The following is a 21253-nucleotide window of genomic DNA, read 5'->3' as shown; positions in this document are numbered from 1 at the left end:
TCATCATAGTAATCCAATACATCAACGTGGTCCATCATGGTGGGGCTCAGAATGTTTCAGCCACCCTCGCAACACCACGCAAGAATAAACAATGAATATTTAAAAACATGACAAATAACACCCTACACCTGTGTATTCGCATCTTCTCGAGGCAAGGGAGTTAACTGACCATATAAGTCCAGTTTCCACCCTTGCCAAACTAGGCTGGAATTTCTGGTCTCGATCGTAGCGCCACCAGTAGTTATTACGAGTTATGTCTCTTCTATGCCCCTCCTATTTACCACTCCTATTTACCAATGAGATTCCACCTCTTATATCACTTCTATTTGCTTCAAATAAAATGGCGTCGCCCAGTGAAGACGATCTGATCGATAATCAAGATCTATATTGTAATAAAACTGGCATCAGATCATGTGAGCGCCTTGAGTAAAAACGTGAAAAGATTTAGAAAATATCTGTTGACGATAAGCTGTCGGTACACATGCTTTGCAAATCCTGCATTCGACCGAAATCTGCACGACAGTTTACGAACACGATGTCGATTTCGTTACGCGATTTTGATTGGACTATGCATCTATAGACTCGTTAGTCCAGCCAAACAGTAACTCCATAATTACAGCCTAGTTCGGCAAGGGTGGAAACCTGGACTTTATGGTCAGACCACTCCCTTGGCTCGGGATAGTGTATTTGTTGTCATCCACTTGATGTTCTGTTGATTTTGTTACAGGTTGGTATTTGTTGTTTGACGCCGCACTCAGCAATATTCCAGGTATATGACGGCGGCCTGTCCATAATCGAGGGTTGACCAGACAATCCAGTGATGGACATCATGGGCATCGTTCTACGCAATTGAGATATGATGACATGCATCAAAACAAGTCAGCCAGCCTGGCCAACTGATCCCATTACTCACTCTCACGACAAGCATAGTCGCCTTTTACGGCAAGCATGGGTTGCTGAAGACCCAAATCTTCATGGGTATTGTTACAGGTATAATGCCAAAAAACTTTATAATGTTCACCCATGCCTCTGAGGATGTATAGGATATACAGCAATCAGTAGTTCCCCTTTGGCATTCAAACTTGGATTGTAAACATGAGTTGCCAAAAACATCGATCAAATGACTAACCGAAAATACGTTGTTTGATTAATAACTTGCACAGTGGATTTATCAGAAGTAAGTGTTTGTATATGTAGGTTTACTAAAGCAGACGGAATTCGTCCAAATCTGGGCGTGAATGCCTACGATTCATCGGTTTTCCTACGTAAAAGAACAGAAGCGAGCATTCCGTTACGTCCCTAACCTAATGTCCCAGAAACGTACATGATCAGCTAGGAATCGAATACGAGTTATAATATCCCAAAAAACTATATAATATATTTTAAAATATAAGACACGTGACATCCAACAAGTTTCTTTGTACATCTGCTGATATATGGGATATTGGTTGTTTATGTGCATATTGACGGATACATTCCTCGAACAAGGTTCCTGATATACTGCCTGATATTATACACAGAACCTGTCTTGGTTGTAAATACCATATTTCCATTTTGCTTTCATTCATTTTGCTGCAGCGTTGAACAGAATCATTCTGGTTCCGTTAGGTTATGGACGGAAAGGAAGTTCTTCGATGCGAGACAGACAACACTAAGTCGTTACTTTATTTCCAGAAGCCTTTTCGCTTTTTAGGCGTGTACATGTATATGTTCAAAGAGCGTCATATAACTCTTTCTCCATAGTTAGTTGATCAGTGTTAAAGCTATCAAACAGTTTTAAGGTAGACATGTGTGGGGTGTTTCTAAATTTGACTCATAAATGACACAAATTTTGTCCAATGCAATTCCCTGTTTTGACTCGTACCATATGGTCCCGTCTTTGTTTTCCGTTGAACAAGTACAATTTACTTCTTATTGCATGTCTTGCTGACGGGCACTACCGGTGGGGCAGGATACGCTTACCTTGTATTATCATTTTTTATAGTGATTCATAAACACATACTTATGATTAAGTCGGAATCGCAAATCGACTCTGACTACATCATAAGCATGTCTCTATGAATCACTATCAAACAGTCATGATACCAGGTGCGAAAAGGGGGAGCGTATCCTTCCCCACCTATGGCGCCCGTCACAAACTCATGTTAAGGCAAGTCAATTGTTCACCTGAAAAAACAGGAACATATGGCCCAATTAAAATAGGAAATAGTGTCGGATATCCTTTTTGTCACTGATGCGTCAAATTTGGAAATGTCAAACACCTGTCTCACCATAAAACCTTTTGGTAGCTTTACTGAGGCCTTGAAAGTAAAGTTGTTACCCTGATTACACAACCTTTGAGAAAAGGCCGTATGAAGCTCTTTAGAATCTTCTAAGAAAGAGCAGGCTCTAGTATGAGCCATTTACGAAACAGCAGTCCGTTAGTGGGGCCTGCCTAATTCATTTCGGTTTATGGAAACATTAATGCTAAAATACTGCATGGTTACACAATCAAATGCATCAGAATCACTTCCGATTTATTTGTTGAATGTTGAATCTAAAGGTAAAATATTTCGGTATACTTGCTACCAGGTGTGCTTATATCTAAATGATTCATGACATGTACAAAGTATATTCAATGTAGCCACAAAACAGTGCTGGTACATGTATGTTAGACGTTTGGTGGCATTGGGAAAATGCGATCATTTACCCGATTCCATTTTTGCATGTAATGCTAACACCTGTATAGTTTACAACGATCGCACCATATATCTAGTGTAATGTGTCATTATAAAACGGCTGTCTACAATCAGGTGATCTGTCCAACATGTCAAAAACGAGATCAAAACCTTATCTGTATTAACACACCAGTGAAGGCACATTCTTCTTCACACAGTAGACAGTGATATACAGTTATGAGTCCCCGTGACTACCTTGTTCTGCTGATAGTAGTAATAAAATCGGTGTTTGCACTCGAGTTATTGAAAAACCCAGGATTTGAGAGTCTAGACCTCTCTGACAATTGGGGAGGATCTGGAATCAAACTCGACATAATCACAGACGACGTCCATGGGGGCAGCCGTGCCCTGAAAGTTACTGGCAGGTAGGTAGATCAGTGTGTATGGGTTTATGCCGCTTTTAGCAATCAGCGACATCACACCTGAAATGTGCTTCACGTTTGACAGTGACCTCATAATGTCAAACTGCTTTCAGCTGTAAATTTTATATGTTTTATAAGTAATCAACAGATGCTGGATGGTAATCGATTGTCCTAAATTGGCACACATCATTGTCATTGACCCAGGTTCCATATGGCAAACATGAAACAGTAGATGTTCAAGATGAAGGTCATCTTGTATGGCCACCGTCAGAGTCTAAAACTAACTGACTCTATGACCTTGACACCATTGACGTCGCAGCCGACGATAAAGGTCCGTCAAAATGACACCTCGAACTGAATACTTTCTCACTCAGTGATAAATCTACAAATTTAACTACCTGAGTCCTGGGACTGTCGCTAATATCCTACGCAAACCATAGTTCTATAGTTGGCCGTGGTGGTTCTTTCAAGTAAGTGACGCAGACGTATGAATCTGTCCTGTGCTCTAGCAGTGATACGTGGTCTACCTGATCTGGGATGGTGACGTGTTGTCCTGTGTGTCTGACAACGGTTCCACACTCTTGTAATGGCGATTGGTGCGACGTGGAAAATGCTGGCTACAGCTGAAGATAATTCTCCTGTTTGCAGTCGGCCGATGGCGTTGTTGCGTTGGCTTCAGTTAGTGGTGGCATGTTTTCGCTATTCATTTGGCACGCAAATGAAAACCCGATGTATTCATAGGCCAACAAGTGGTGTTTTCACTACTTTTGCGTTTCTTTTCTATTGCATTGTATATATGGATTGATCTATGTTATGAATTTGACCAGATTCATATGTAACTAATCCATCCACATGAATGTCAACCATGAACCACTGTATCACAATTTATACAAGATTACTATCACTATTGCCTATTCAGCAGTTTAGTTGATTTAATATCGAAATATACTTCTCCACCTCTGATAGAGATATTTCCTAACACAAAATTTTCTCATATATCATGTGTACATTTAAATATATGACATGTCTGATTATCCCCATCAAAAGTGGAACCGTACATGTATATCTATATAACTATGACCCTTATGCGATCCTTACCCGAGTGCTTTTCTATATTACCTATAAATGTTATTGTTTCAGGTGTTGAAATATGAGATCATAATGAAGTGTCAGATTATTTCAATATTTTTCATTCTGCTATTTTCTTAGAAAGACTTGGGATGCAGGTCCGGGCCAGGTTATTCCCCTGAAGCCTGGTGGTCGCTACGCCTACAGGACCAGTATCAAGCAGTTGAACGACCACCCCGGGGCCATGTTCCAGACCATGAAGATGAACATTGCATATACCTGGTCGGATGATGGTGTGTACACTCGTAAAACAAATACAGTCAACAGTCAAACTCGTATTGCGCTTGCGCCTTGCTTTGATCACCACTAGCACAGAATACACCATGGTGATAATTAATTGATAACTGTTAAAACTATTCCCAAACATGTTGCTCGGTTCTTAATTTATACATATCGATCTCGCTGGCCTACAAGGATCTTTCTTATACATGTACCTCGCAGCTTTCTCAGTCAATTTGGATGACACCTTCCAGATGAGTTATTTGTTAATATCACCAACGGCCTTTTGATGGTGACATTCAATACCCATTGTAGATATCTCAAATTCTGACTCTGTTGAAGGTGGTGGCTTTCGACATTACTTTCTTATGAAAGTATGATGCAGGTATCAGACGTTTACCACTCCGGAGAAACCCATGGGAACGGGTATAGTACTGACAAACCTAGAAACATAATCGGGGCGAACCGGGGTTCGAACCTACAATCAAAGGTTTCTGACGTGCTAAGGGACGCACCACTGCACAGCGAATCGCGGCGCCTTATACTACTGGGCCACCCGTGCCCCCATTGTTCATAGTCGATTGTACGACTCCGACTACATCTTGAGCATGTGTTTATGAATCACTATGAAATTGTTATGATACCTTTTGTGCGCGAAAAAGTGAGCGTATCCTGTCCCACCGGTGCCACCCGATACAAACACATGCAAAGGGAAGTCAGTTGTTCCCCTGAAAAAAACACGGTAACAAATGGTCAAAATAGGGAATAGCATCGGACATTATTTTTTTCACTGATGCGTCAAATTTGGAAATGTCTCCCTACAAGCCTTCCCGAGACTATGAATGTTGTAAATGTTATCAAACAACTTCTGAGGAAGAATTGAATGACGCCTTTTGATATCTTGGGAGAAAGAGCATGCGGGATTGTACCTCAAAAGTTGTGGAATGTAGACACCAAGGGCTGGACCTGCAGCTACAGGAATTTTCGAAAGGAATTTGTACTGTCACCATTGCCTATTAAAAGTACTTAATTATAAAACAGTTTAGATAAAAGATCACTATTTGCAAAAAACATACCATGAAAGCACATGGTAAACATGAATCTCTGAAATGCTGACATATTTTCAAAGATAACATTGAATTTGGAGTTACGGGATAACAACTTGGAGGAAACACAATAGGGTCGCCACACAATATGGTCGGTAGGACTTAAGTAAGCTTAATGTGATAATGCCTAAGTCTAAAATCTGTTCTACTTCCAGGCAAAACCGACTACTCTGGCATTGGTCAGCATCCTTACGTTAAGTCTTCTAGTGGATGGTTTTCTTTGAACGGAAATTTCACCGCTCCTCTAAGAAGTGAGTCAACCCCAAATCATGAGATTCTGCCATTCCTGTATCCTTTCAGATCACAGCTTTTCACCTTATTCAACACGTGTATAGCGCCTGCAAGAATATGCGGGTTTATATTTTGAAATTCAGTTTTATACTTCTTGAACTAATTGCCCTAATGTATAACACATCATGTTCTAAACTATCAACAAAACTGTCACTTTTTACTTGAACATTAAGTGCTTTGCTTCAAACAATTGGCGGTCGGATAGACTAGTGGTTAAGGCGTTCGCTCGTCACGCCGAAGACCCGGGTTCGATTCTCGAAGCCCATTTCTGGCGTCCCCCGCCGTGATATTGCTGGAATATTGCATACAGCGGCGTAAAACCATACCCACTCACTCACTCACTCAAACAATTGTAGTGATCATTACGAAATATAAATGAGTTACTGACAAGCCACACATGCAATGTACGTTTACAAATATCTCAACCAACAGATATGAGCAGGGCCTACATACATTTCCAAGGCCCAGTTCCTGGCATAGACTTCCTCATTGATGACACGTCACTGGTGGAAGTGGATGAGGATCCTAACTGGAAGGCCGAGGCAGATGCCAGGATTCAGAAGATTCGGAAAAACATCATTGACGTCAAGTAAAGTATTGATACATAAAGGAAGCAACACTTTTTAACAACACTATATCAAAGAACCAATGTTGTACGAAAAACAGTGCGAAGATGCCCGGTGAGAGTAGGCCCCATATCTGACTTACTTAGGCACCGGGTGGTCAGGCACCGTGTCGTAGCTGACATATCATGTTGGTCGTTGTTTTCAGGCAGTGGTTTGTGGCGGGTAGGTTCACCTTTTCCGCAAACAGCGGGTATCAATACTCTTTTATTGTGATTCATAAATCGTTAAATATGAACACATGCTTATGATATAGTCAGAATCGAATAAGGGACGCTGCTTTTATTTCTTATTTCAGCAGATACTTCTTATGATTATTGAAAGGGTTTTATCGCTTAATTGAACTGATTAGGATTCGATTATTTACAGGTCGCCGTGATATAGTTGGAATACAACTTACTGTGACGTTGAACAAAAATCACTCACTCATGAGCAAAACAAATAAGTAATTATATAACTTGCAGGTGCCTTGTCATGGTGTGAAATGTATCATTGTCCATTTTCTTATGTCACTGTCCTGTGTTTCAGAGTAACCCATTCACCATCTTTCAACCCCGCTGATATTGAAATTAAGGTTTGACATACACATTCAATTTATCCGTACAAATGAATTTTATATTTCCCATTAACTAATAAGTACGGGTTTCATCTGTTTTCATCATTCACTGTTTTAAGTGGTTGTTCTTGTTTCAGAATACATTGAATCCCATGTCTTTTATCTACAGATAGATCACAAGCGTCACCTTTTCGGCTTTGGGTCTATGGTAAAGGAGGCATTTATGACAAACGACGACTACAAAGATTATCAAAACTTTGTCTACAAGATGTTTAACTGGGTGACAGCTGCATCTTTTAAATGGAAGTTTAACAGAGGCACAAGGGTATTTATCTCTGCCAATGCAGCTTTGTCCTCGTAACCTTAAACAGTTTGAGAGGAATCTATACGTGCAATACACATTCTATAGTAGACTTGTTTACTAGAATGAGTTTGCAATGTTACTAATAAATACTTCTCAGCTGGATAGCTAAAAGAACAATTTATTGATTTAAAATAATACGTATCATTAATGTATCAACTTATATTTATGTAAATGTATGTATTAATCAAATATAAGTTTAACAATAATGATAATAACTGCCACTTAAAACACGGGCTTTAAGCCACAAGCAATCTGAGCTGGACCACCCAGCTGAGGATCACGCGACTAACAGTATCCCTGCTTTCTGTATGGTGTTTTCAGCAGGAGTCTTCACCTTAGCTACTCGGGATTGACAATACTAGCAATATAGATGCAACTAACAACACTTGTTAAGCATAAGCACACTGATTATGCTATCACATCACGTCAGCTATAATAAATAATAAATATCATATTCTGATTTACGTTAAGTATTCATATTTCACCAATTATACAACAAAGGAACGAATAAATTCATCTAGTTTTGCGCTGGAAAGTCATCTAAATGAATATTTATGTTATATCATATTGTAGGACAAACCCGACTACAAATATGCAACAGATGGTGTAAAGGTCATGAAGGAACGTGGGTATGTATTTTGTGCGTGTCATTTATATTCATACATGCATGGGGCGGTCGGCTCGCCTAGTGGTTAAAGCGTTCGCTCGTCACGCCGAAGACCCGGGTTCGATTCCCGACATGGTTACAATGTGTGGAGCCCATTTCTGGTGTCCCCCGCCGTGATATTGCTGAAATATTGCTCAAAGCGGCGGAAAACCATTCTCACTCACTCACTCATACATGCATGTGTATTTTCAAAGAATAAATTCCAGGATCGGAGCAATCTCCACACAAGCTCACATATTAACTGACGTAAACGTGTCTCATCAATTTCTCTCCACGTTTTCAGTATGAAGGTGAGAGGTCACAATATGTTCTGGGGAGTACCAGGGCACTCTCCAGCTTGGGTTGAAGCTTTGAACGGAACAATGCTGAAGGCTACCATCGAAAAACGCCTCAATTATATAACGGGCATAACCAAAGGACAGTGAGTATGATACATTGTAATAATGTGACGGTATAAAAGTGTGGGTAACATGAGTATTATTGATAAACAAAATGCTCTAAGCTTGTACAATTCTTTGAATTTGTAACGGCATTAATGTTTCAAATCTACACTGCGCCTAACACAATTTGCAGTCATATTTGATTTAATACTTGAAATTATGTAATTAAGAAATTACTGGTCTCCGGTTTAAAGTTCTATGTGATATAACGACTTCACAGGTGGCGAGGTGTTATGAATGTATTGATAAGCATACGTGTGCGTTGTTTAGAGGCCATCTTCGTATGACATGAGTATTGCTGTGGGGTGTCAGGCAATAAACAAACACTTTCTTTTTATGCAACGTGTGTGAGTTGGGACTGCACCGGTAGCTCAAGACATGATTACCCTTTTCGCGAACACCTGCTGTCATCACTGATTTTCAGTTATCCATTCACATAATTTTCACTGCTATTTTACGTTTTACGCGCAAAGTGATCTGTTTCGGCAGATAATCGAGAATTGCCGTTTGACGCACCAGTGACGAGAATAATGTCCGATGCTCGTCCCTGTTGTGACTTGTACCATATGTTGCCGTGCTTTTTCAGATGAACAATTGACTTGCCTTTGTATGTTTTTGTGATAGGTGCCACTAGTGGTGCAGGATAGGCTCACCTTTTCGCGACCACCTGGTATCATTGCTGACAGTGATCAATAACACATGTTCATGATATAGTCGGAATCGTACAATCGACTGAGCTTTTGGCAGAAGATTTCTTACGTACATGGAAAGGGTGTTTTCGCTTTTACTTTTCTATACATTTAGTTTTGATTTCAGATTACAACACTGGGACGTGAATAACGAACTGCTCCACGGTCAACTGTACGAGGAAAAGACAGGTGATCCTCACTACTCGGAGAAGATTTACGACATGGTCCACAAAGCTGATCCCGTTCCCAAGCTCTTCCTCAACGACTATGACGTCGTTGCTGTGGGAGCTGTTACGGACGTATGTCGTCACTACTTTCATAAATGCATTATGAGATAGGTAGTTTCAAGGTCAGTGTTTCATCGTTCCTCTTGATCTTGACATATTGACCTTCCGTTGTTGTAGCAGCCGAGGTGGCCTAGTGGTTATAGCGTTCACTCGTCACGCCGAAGGTCCTGGATCGTTTCCCCACACAGGCATTATTGCTGGAATAGTATTAACAGTGACGTAAAACGATACTCACGCACTTATTGTAGAAGCTCGCACTGGGGAACACAACTTTCTTCAATGTTGGAGTTCTGTCCACATTAAACTTCCATCTTCTGGTCATTCTGACAGTTAAATAGTATTTCCGGACCACAACCCGGAAAAATATGAGTACACTTGGTATCAACTTCTATGATATTTTTCTAGGATAACTTAGGGGTTCAGGACTCCTGTATGAAATATGGTATTGTTTCTTTACAGTCATATGTCGAGCAGGCCAAGGCTTTCAAAAAAGCTAATGTTGGACTAGGCGGCATGGGTCTTCAGAGTCATTTCAGACCATACACACGCCCAGACCCAACGCTATTAAAAGTAAGTTCCACGATCTCTCACGAAATATCATGGAAGGTAACTGTTTAGTGTTTGAGATATTTGTCATTGCGCCCGCCCCACCATTAAATGCTATCACTCAAACCTCATGTTTTTTTACTTCTTTTATGTTTCAAACACTGACTGTTCGTTTTTTAAAACAGTTTTGTAAACCATGTTATTGACTAAAAATGCCCATAGTTACATTACACAAATGTTCACCAAAATATACTCTGTTTCTGTGGGTTACAGATATACTTCTTATTGATTGATTCATTTATTGTAACACAACCACCCAATGCTATAAACGTTAGTAACACAATACTACAGACTCGTTTGGACAAACTGGCATCTGTTGGACTGCCTCTGTGGATCACCGAGTTAGACCTGGTGCACCATGACGACAATGTTCGGGCGGACTGGTACGAACGGGCTCTCAGAACCTACTTCAGTCATCCAGCAGTGGAGGGCGTCATATTCTGGGGCTTCTGGGATCATGACATGTCAAGTCCTCTTTCATCACTCGTCAGTGGATATAACTTCTTTGTAAGCTGAATTTTTAATAAGGAATGTATTGATTATATTATGAGTATTCGAAGTATTGATAATGAATTGACATCTTCTCCCGGTAACTCTCGGTCTCTGTTGGTTGTGCTCGAGTACGTTTGATACGTCAAAGAATCGCGTGCCCGAGCATTGGAGATACATAACCAACATAATCACTTCTCTAACGTGTGTTTTGGACGCGAAACTGTTCAGTGTCTGCATACATTTTTAAATGTCAATTGTGTTGCATTTGGGTACTCAGAAGTCAGAAATAGGTACTCGAGGCAAATCCCTTAAAAAGCTACAACATGTTTCACGTTGAAAGTAAATAAAAGCGACAAAATAATTTCCATAATCATAAGAAATCTCTAAGAGTCTACTATACAATTCCGTCCATATCATGAGCATGTGTTTATGAAGCACGATCAAATATCAAACCAGGTGTTTGTGAAATGGTGAGCGTGTGCTGTCGGCAATCTTTGTTTAAATAGCAGGCATGTGATCACACCAGTCAATAAGACTCCATCACAGAAAACTTCCAATCGCCCACTAGTACTGTAAATATATTGCAACTCAATAAAATTGAACTGCCATTCCCTCTTCTTCACAATTATTGCAGTTGAACGCTGCCGGGCAACGGTACCTGGATCTTGTGATGAAAGAATGGTCAACACATGTAGCTAGGAATCTCTCAGCTGGATCGTCCTTCTCCGTGAATGGCTTCCAGGGAGACTATGACATTGTAGTAAACTACAAGGGGAAGCCCGTTATGTACCAGGAATTCCACCTGGGGAAGGCAGATGCCACACTCAACCTGGACATCAGTGGCGATGGCCGTAAGACAATTGAGTTCCCTTTTTGTATGTTTGAAGATAATATATACCAAAGGAATATATTTAGTATCAACTTGACACAGATCGTTAAGAAATACAGTGATGCTTCACATAACACTACATCTTTAGGAACTTGCGAGAACCACACACTGTTACCCGTACTGAAGGTACTGGATCTATCCAATAGCTGTAAGGTATGTCGTGGGATAATATAGCACGTCTGTAAGGTGCTTCTCCTATTCATAAGCAGGAAGATACGTCGTGATATAATATACCATGTCATTGAGGGGCTGCCACTATTCAACAAAATGGATTATATGATTTACGCCATAAGTTACTTGGTATATAATATCGTATATTAATATGTGTTCACAAGCACATTGAAACATTGTTGGAAGAAGTAATAAATATCTGCCTTAATATCTGACAGAGGAGTATCAAAGTCATTCTTCTGACGTTTACATTTTGAAATCATCCCAAATCCCCCGAAGGCAAGGAATTAAACAATGAACAGATAAGCAAATTGGAATATTTTGGACTCTGTTATAAGTTGATAACTGAATAAGTTTTGAGGGAGCGTGGTTCGAACCCGCTCAATCAGAGGAGTTAGCATTTAAATATTTACAAAGACTGATCCATTAATGAATGTGAAGGAAAATGCCTTATTCATTTGGTTACCACTCCATCCACGATAACCTGTGTAAGCTTGATAGTGTTTGCTCATAAATACCAACAAGTACACGTTATGTGTAGATGACAATAAATATAAAACATCAATGCAAGAGAATAAAGGGCAAACTAGCTGTGACAATAATATGAATGGACCACAGAAAATCAGTGATGACATCAGGCGTCATCGAAAAGGGTAACCATGTCCTGCCCTAACGGTAGCACCCGCCAATAAATGTTCTTCTGAAATTATCTCGAAATCGAACATGTCAGATAAGGCCATGGGATCCATGTACCATCCCCAAAGTTCAAATATTGAAATATATACACAGCTTAAATACTGCAAATGTTAAATATATTAACTCCCTCGCCCATATCATTGCACATATTTAAACCTGTTGTTCTTAACACTGAACCTTACACTTTCCAGACCAGGTTACTCTTCCAACAACGGTTGATCCGTTTGTCCACGTTACCCATCCTGTGCAAGTTTCCCATAACAACGAGCACGTTATTGGTCACATGGCATCGACAGCACAGAACACCGACATCCAATGTGTCACTCGCTGGTCGGGGTTTTCAGAAGTTGGTGATGACAAGAAATGTTATGCTTACTGCCAGGGAGATGAGGTTATGACAGGCTGCTCCAGTTATCATAAGGTACAGTTTCTGATTTAATGTTCGCTGGCTATAACAAATACATTTTCACCCTACACCGCACATGTTGCACAATATAAACTTAGTGCCTCCTCCGACATGCAATGAGGGGGTAGGTCGGGTAGCCTAGTGGTTAAAGCGTTCGCTCGTCACGCCGAAGACCCGGGTTCGATTCCCGACATGGGCACAATGTGTGAAGCCCATTTCTGGTGTCCCCCGCCGTGATATGGCTGGAATATTGCTAAAAGCGGAGTAAAACCAAACTCACTCACTCATGCAATGATGGACTTCTATATACTCCCCGTTAACCACAGTTGTAAGGGATTGTTGCACAACATATAACACCCTACCCCAATAACATTCTTGCTCAAATTACATATTCTAACTGTTTGAAACAATATTTGATTATGGAAACGGTTTTATTGCTTTTATTGTACAGAATGGGGAATGGTATCGTGATGGTGATCAGTTTGAGACCCACAATGGCCGCATAGCTTGCAAGGCTGTAAATGGTTTCAGATCAACGAGCGGTGGGTTCATTTAGATGTTTCATATTCATTTCAGGCCATATGACTTTTATCGACATTTGTCCACGAATATTTAGATCGTGTTTAAAATACGATGTCATCAAACTGCGATAATGAAGTAAATGTCAACGAAACATAAATGAGAATCACTTGGCGCCTTTCTTTCTTACACCAGATACGATGTTTGTTTGTTTGCTTGTTTGTTTGTTGTTTAACGCCGCACTCAGCAATATTCCAAATATATGACGGCACTCTGTAAATAATCGAGTCTGGGCCAGTTTATCCAGTGATTGACATCATGCGCATCCATCTACGCAGTTGGGATGCTATGACATGCATCAACTAAATCAGCGAGCCGGACCACCCGCTGCCGTTAGTTGCCTCTTAAGACAAACATAGGTTGCTAAAGACAAATTTTAACCCGGACTTGTGAAGAATGGCATCATATCTCCAACTAATATGTATCTTAGCTCTTTATGCACGTGTTTTCAAAACACACCACGCCCATTACTCCCATCATCACTTTAATCCACCAGAAACATTATATACCATACACATATTTAATGACAAATGTCTGATGCTTAGAATCATTTAGCTTAAAAAACGTTCAAAGAAAATAGATGAACAATCTAATTCGCCTTGTGAGATATGTTTGTGTGTACATGTAATGGTTGTCACAAACTTAATCGGGTTATTCATCTGTCAATAAAAGACGCTGATTGATCGATTCAAGGTGCAAAATGTACAAGCTTTATGCATGCCTTATTTTTGTGACGAATGCCACCGGTAGGGCAGGATACGTTTACCGCTTCGCCAAACCCTAAAATCATCAGTATTCATCCCCTTCACATTAGTGATTCTTTAACACCTGCTTATGATGTAGTCGGAATCGTATAGTGAACTCTGCTTTTAGCAGCGATTTCTTATAATTTATATGGAAAGTCTTGTGTCTTTTTATTAAAACAAGAAATATGTTTAATCCAAGACATTTTGCATATTAGGAGTAGGAAAGGTTACTTTCCACCTGCATCACGGAATGATTTGAAAACTTCTCTGACCCATTTTTCATAAATATCGAATCGTAACCAGGTCTCCAGGCTGTTGCACGATGCTGTAAGACGAAGAACATCCAGTGTACCTACAGGGGATCAGGACCATCTGCCAAGTCTGTGGATGCAAGAGTGGAAACAACTTGTCAGCATAATGAAATAGCAACAGGTATGAGTAAGAATCCTTCAGAGTATACTCACAAGACAAATGTCTGATAATGGCCAATAGGCTTTCCCGTTGACTTGACTGCCATGAATCAAAGTGGAAATTTTAGTTGAACAAGATGAAGAAATAAATGACTATCAGGTCGGTAGATTTTACTTGCATGTGATCTTTAGATGTTAGTCAAATGTCGAAAAAATTAAATTTACATAACATTTGGCAAAATGTAACTCGGTAATAATTTAAAATTCTGAAACTAGGCTTTTTCCCTACAATACACTGCAGATGAACATACCAAATACCATTTGTAGATGGAAAATAGTGTAACTCTCACCAAAGGATTCATCGAATTAAACTTGTTATTGAAACTTTAAAAAGATAATTTATAGAATTTTCCGTGCTCATATTGAGTCCAGAATGTCAAATTTGCCAATGACGCGAGATCGTAGGGCCAATGGGTTCACTTGTCGATGTATGTTATACAGCATCTAATGAATTCGTTGTTTTGTAGGCTGTACATCGTGGACATGGGATTCAGAAATGTTCGGAGCATTTCCATCATTAAATCACAAGGGATGCGTTGCCTCAAATGAAGGTACCACTGTAGGTAAGTAAACTGAATGTGTTGATATTTATTAACTATAAATGTTATAACTTAAAATATAAACAATAAATCGGTCCAGTTGGACTGCTTCAGTCTTAAAAAAGCTTAAACTCAAAGATGTTAAGATATGTCATGTGAATTTTACATATATTTGTAAAAGTAAATGGCCCTACAAGAATTGTTAAAGTGATGTTTTCCCATTGTGTTCTCAAGCTCTGCAGCAGAATCAACTTTCTGTTTATGGTTCCTCGTTTAATACACAGGTACATGGTCTTACGCTGCCTGTTGTACTGCCCCTAAGCTTACATGTAAGACAAAGGTATCAAAGCCCAGCGGACTTCAGAAGGGAGCTAAGACTGTGGTATCCTGTGATAAGGGAACAGTGATGTTAGGCTGTAGCGTGAGGGCAAACTATGGAAGATCAGCAGGCGCATTTATTGGAGGTAAATAAAATGCTTTGGGCAGCTTATAGCAACTGTTGTTCTCCAAAAAGTCAATTATTCAAAATAACAAACATAATTATGTACATATAAGACGTAAGTTAGATCTACGCTGTGTAGTTTCTAGCCACATCGTACAGATAAAACGTAATTTAGATCTACGTTGTGTTGTTTCGTACCACAGTTGTTTATTAACCTGCTTGTGCTCGTTCCCTTTATTCCAAAGGTTCACAGCCAGAATGGTGCACAGCTGTGAATGGTCAAGATAAAGTTACTGGCGAAGAAGGTGTATTGGCTGTTGCTACATGCTGTTCACTTGATAGTCAGGGGGGTGCTATCATCGGTTAGATCCAGTTAAATTTAATTACCGTTGTTCTTATATAATGAGACAATATACTTACTTGGTACTCTGTCGTGTTTTGTCAACATCAACTGACCCATATCTGAACTGATAACATTGATTGAGCGAGGAGGTTGGGTTTAACGCCGCTTTGAGAAGTATTTGTGGGAGAAAAAGCCGAAATGATGCATATCTGAGACGTTTTGCCCTTTGCTGACAAAGACGTATATTCAGGGTGAATGTGGAATTCGAACCCCGATCACGTTTCTGGCACGCCTATAAGGAAAGAAACTCTGCTCCTTTGACAACTGATCACAACATTCCAAGATGAGTCAGTGATGCCCTTTCAATTTCTGAGAAGCAAACATTTGTCCGCGCGGAAATTGCTGTGGCATATCTACGTGTCGGTCATGAATGCTAGACGATTCAAAAAAGGAACGCAATACGGATATTTTTGGCCATAAAAGCAACATGAGCGGATCAAGAGGTGCAAAATGAAGAGGTTTAATGTGTTATAGTGTCAGTGACAGATTTCTAGCATCTAAATGTTCACAACAAGGACATGCAAACCATTAGTCGGGAAACACGTACGATTCGGAAATAAACGGTATTAAAGTGCAGGGGTTTTGATTGCCTGGCATCTGCGTCAATCAAACAGTGACAGTTCAACAACATGCTAAGATTAACAGAAGTGAAAAGAAACAGCGTCATAGGATCCTTACAGGGAGGGGAATCATTTGTTATTATCATTTGACCCTTATTTAGAATGACACTCCTTATGGCGAGCCAGTCACTGCAAACGTTGGATTTTAAAAACTGCACTATTATTTTTCTGTTTCATTTACGCGCAGTGCTATCAATTTGTGTTATTTTTTTGTTAAATTATTGGGATTTAAACATTCATGTGCGTATTCTTTATGATTCATGTTTATGTTTTACAGAAATCATACTTTGCGACGTGTCAGTCATTGATACATTTATATCTGGAAGCACTTATGATGGCAACAAATCTGACAATTGAGTGTTTTAGTTTGTAACATGAGTAGTTTTAATAATACTGAAATGTTTGATCTTTTGATATTCATTCGGATTGTCACCTTAACACTTATAAGTATCATTTTTACAATGAATGTGCTCCCAGATTTCCTAAGGGTTGTGTACGCTCATAAAGCAATCAGATCTCGAATTTTGGCCCGGGAAATGTTCACTCACTCTGCCTGCAGTGGTTGTACCCACTGTTCTGTGGTTGTTGCTGGCATGCCCAAAGTCGTTGATCCGGTGCATCTCATAAATGATGTTGTGATTCCTGGAAAGACTGTCAGTCTTTGCCGTGTAAGGTCGGGCGTTGTGTAAAATTGACGTTCGCTTCACTAAGTCTGTTCTACCAGTGTAGGAGATGGCTGCCCACATCATTACACTTTCACCACCAAATCTGTCCACTTCCTGTATGCAGTTTCGTGCATTACGTTCCCCGCGACGCCTGTAAACACGACGTCTACCATCCGCACGGCGAAGCATAACACGTGACTAAACCAAACTTGCCTCCATATCAGTTGTGGCCATACTCTGTTACCTTAACACCATTGAGGTCGCAGCCGACGATAAAGGTCCGTCAAAATGACACCTCGAACTGGTCGTCATGCGCGAATACCTTCAGCGCGTATACGGTTCCTTACTGTCTGGCTGATATCCTACGTAATCCTGGGATGCCGCAGTTGAAGATATGGTCGTTGTTGTTCTTTCACATAAGAGATGAAGCCGTATACATCTGTCCTGTGCTCTTGTCGTGACACGTGGTCGACCAGTTCTGGGAAGGTCACGTGTTGTCCCGTGTATCAGATAACGGTTCCACAGTCTTGTAATGGTAATTGGTGCTACGTGAAAAAGACCTGGCTTCAGCTGAAGATGATTCTCATGTTTGTAGTCGGCCGATGGCGTTGTTGCGTTGGACTTCAGTCTAACCCATTCAGCCACCGAGACTTCCACATAAATGAACGTGATCTAGACTACCAATTGTCGGACTTTCGTTGGGTTAGTGGGTTGGGACTCAACCCCAAAAGGACTAGAATCTCTACTTTACTTAGAAAGTGTTATCCAAAATAGAATATTTAGGACATTTGACCACTTTCTAAATTCCATTGTGTGTTCATAGCTTTCGGCCATGGGAGCCGCGCCAATGTACACGTGTCAGAGGGGTACACAAAGTATGTGTGCTAGACTACCAGTTGCCGTACTTTCATTTATTGTTGAAGCCTCGTCGGCTGAGTGAATTAAATCGCTGGCGTGTGTTAACTTTGTGTGCTGGCGATTAGGTGCCTCACTCTGGCAGTGTGGGTTCGAATCCCTGATGGTACTCAACACAAAAAAGTACTAGAATCTGTACTTTACTAAGAACGTATTAATCCAAATAGATCATTTGTGACATTTGACATACTTTCTAAATGGCATTGTGTGTTCACAATTTTGTATGGATATCAGCAACACTCTGTCGGCTGTTTACGATTTATTACTTTTGCTTTTCTTTTTTGCACAGTATATGTGCCCATTTCAAACATGGATTTACATGCACCTTCATATAATTTTGAAGATGCGACCTTCCCGTGTCTGTCAATTTGTAACACCTGTTGTATAAAACAACGTAGCTACGACCTTAGAGACATGTCCTTGACCATAGGCAAACCCTTATCATGATAAAATACATATGGTATTGTACATGTACATTATTCTTGTTCCCAAACAAAATCAGTTTATTCTCTGATAACCAACACCTGTTGGGCTGCAGCCATGGTTCGCGACAGCGTCGTCGCTCTACTTATTGCCCAGAGTGCATTCGGATTCGAGTTGCTGAAAGTTTGAGACTTCAACCTTGTTAGTATCACTGATATGCTCATGAATGAACTCATGCTGTCAAAGTATCTGGACGTATCCAGGATTTTTGCACTTATAGAGTGACGTGCATGCACTTGTGTGGCTGCTAGTATCCGGACTAATACCGAGTTTATAGTGCAAGCCCACTGAGATACCATGCCGCAGTTTAACATGAATACCCCACTCAGACACTGTATTCTGACTCCGAGCCGACCAGTCCTTGTTTTTGCCCCTTGATGCTGAGCGCTAGGTAGGGTAAAAACAAGTACCCTTTTTTAACGTTTTTTGGGTATGAGGCGGCTGGGGATCGAACCCCAGACCTTCCGGTCTCCGGGCGAAGGTCCTACCACTAGACTACGGAGGCGGTCTGCAGTGACAGAGAGATAAGTGATGTCATGTCATTTTGACGTTAGGGTAACCGATGACGTCTCCTTGGATATATCGTGGACCTCACCCAAGGCTGTTTACACTCGACTAGAAAACACTGAGCTGTGTTATGCATTATTAACTGTGTTATTAACTATTAACGTAATAATGCTTCTTATCTAGTACAATCCGACAACGCCATGATGCCATGTGTTATAACAGAGATTATCCATGTTTACAAACTGTCGCTAAATGTACAGAATAGAAAAGAAGTTATAACATACTGACGGATATAACGAAGTGTTTTTTGGATCCCGTCCAATTGCTGTATATATGTTTTAAATGTGCTTATAACAAACTAAGGTCATAATGAACTTAATTTATTTGTCCCGTTGATTACATCTTAACCTTAGTTAAATGTATCTTAAAACAAGTTATGACTAATCACGAGATATCCGTGTCTATAACAGAAGTGAAGTAACTAACTCTAAACGTGTGTCTTTCCCTATTCCTCCCGCCACTCTATTCCTCTCTTGTTTCCCCTTTCTTCCATGTCATCGTGTACTGTTGTCCGTATTCTGTTTAATTTAAGCAGTGTGTGCCAATTTCATGTGTAAGACATTTTCGATTTCGATTTTAACAATATGACGTTTCCTTTTCGTTATATGAAAGGTCGACTAAAACTGAAGGAAAAAAAGTTTTTGCAACTTATTTATAATACAATTCAGAACTATGGCACATTGGAACGAATCATGAAGGTTACAAAGGTAAACAAGTATCCGTGAAATATTGATGAAGTGGTAAGTTAATTATTTCAGGGCGTCTTCAAGAATCAGCAACGGGAAGTCATATTCTCGAGCTTCTGGGATCATCAAATGAGAAGCCAGTGGAAATAACTTTTTTGTAAGTACAAGTCATTTAGACTAGATTTATGGGCAGTTTAGTGTTTTCGCTTATATCCAGCAGCGAACTTGCGTTGCAATCTGAACATTATATAGATCATTAAATTGAAAGATTATGATGTCAATGGTGAATAATAAGTTACACAATAACAGTAATGAAGTACATGTACAGGCAACATATAGGTCTGGCTATATGCTAAGCATTACAAGACGACGTATCCTGAAAGTTTCAAACTTTAAATCCTTGACCTTTTTAAAAGTGCAAAAGCCACTTGAAGGTTGGATATGGTTATAATTCCAGGGTGACTTCTGTCTGTCCTTAGCGCTAAGTCATCTGTCATGTCATGTTTCAGGAACAGAAATCGGTCGGTGATACACTTTGTGAGTGGTTAAGACCTGTTGGTCTTCATAAATACACTGTGCTTCATGTTTATAAAATTTGAAAAAATGGGAATTGATGCCTTAACTTTAAGTTACGTTCTCAGACAAAATTCAGTTTCCCAAAATGTGCCACAATATTTCAAATTTCAGGAACTACCAACAATTCACATATTCCTGTAGATTGTTCAATTATAAGAAAGTGTTGCAGAACGTGGAGTTGACCGCTCACGAAGTAAATTCCACTTGTGGATGCCAAGACTCATCATACTGCTGCCACCTGAAGGTCTTATAATAACTCCGCCCAGCTTATGCCTAAACAGGTGTCCAGGCAGTTGTCGGACTCTGCCACTTGCCCAATCTTGTCACCGGTTAGCCTGGACCAGACTCGGTGTTTCACAGGCAGCCATGATATAACGAGTATATTGATGCGACGTTCAATACATTCACTCACGTTACAATTTCGCAATTTTTCACCTGCACATTTAGGGAGACTGAAGTCCATTTACGTCATGCTAGTACCCACTCTTGCTACTGGAACACAAATGAATCAGGCACACAGACGGACTATTTATTCAGTATTAAGCACTGGCCCAATATACAGACATACACAAGTTACCTTTATAAGCGCAACAATGTATAGATGTTAGGAGGAAAGGGTGTAATTAGTAATTATCTTGGTATAGCACAGACACACATCACTTGTAGTATTCTTGAGAATTCAGCATATTAAGTGGTATGAACATATTTCTCATTTCTGCAGGGTTTTAACATGGATCATGTATTGTTTGTATATCTTGAGTGTTCATTATACTTATGAACGTCTTTACTGTCTGGCAGGGCGTGGAGTCATCCCGCAGATACCTTGCCAACTTGCTGACGGGGTTAGCCTCAG

At 40.1% G+C, this 21253-nt stretch overlaps 1 protein-coding gene across 2 annotated transcripts; it reads left to right on the top strand.

Moving 5' to 3' along the window:
* The first annotated feature begins 2861 nt into the window (after positions 1-2861).
* LOC139461147 (uncharacterized) lies at positions 2862-15863 on the top strand. Of its 2 annotated transcripts, none has more exons than XR_011652879.1 (18): positions 2862-3082; positions 4289-4440; positions 5688-5783; positions 6256-6412; positions 6975-7020; positions 7172-7327; positions 7940-7995; positions 8317-8454; positions 9290-9461; positions 9909-10019; positions 10347-10562; positions 11182-11398; positions 12495-12724; positions 13161-13251; positions 14338-14466; positions 14972-15063; positions 15328-15507; positions 15731-15818. XR_011652879.1 is itself a non-coding variant. In XM_071242739.1 (18 exons), exons 1-18 carry the CDS (start codon positions 2895-2897, stop codon positions 15850-15852), a joined length of 2553 nt encoding a protein of 850 aa, XP_071098840.1. In that variant the 5' UTR covers positions 2862-2894; the 3' UTR covers positions 15853-15863. The 2 variants fall into 2 exon arrangements, 1 of the variants encoding a protein (XP_071098840.1); XM_071242739.1 differs by having other exon boundaries at positions 14972-15067; positions 15731-15863.
* Positions 15864-21253: the final 5390 nt, after the last annotated feature.

This window comes from Haliotis cracherodii, unplaced genomic scaffold (assembly GCF_022045235.1).
Source record: "Haliotis cracherodii isolate W230 unplaced genomic scaffold, xgHalCrac1.p SCAF_1, whole genome shotgun sequence".
Lineage (NCBI taxonomy): Eukaryota > Metazoa > Mollusca > Gastropoda > Lepetellida > Haliotidae > Haliotis > Haliotis cracherodii.
Note: the sequence above shows the minus strand (reverse complement) of the source record. Positions and strands in the feature narration are given on the sequence as shown.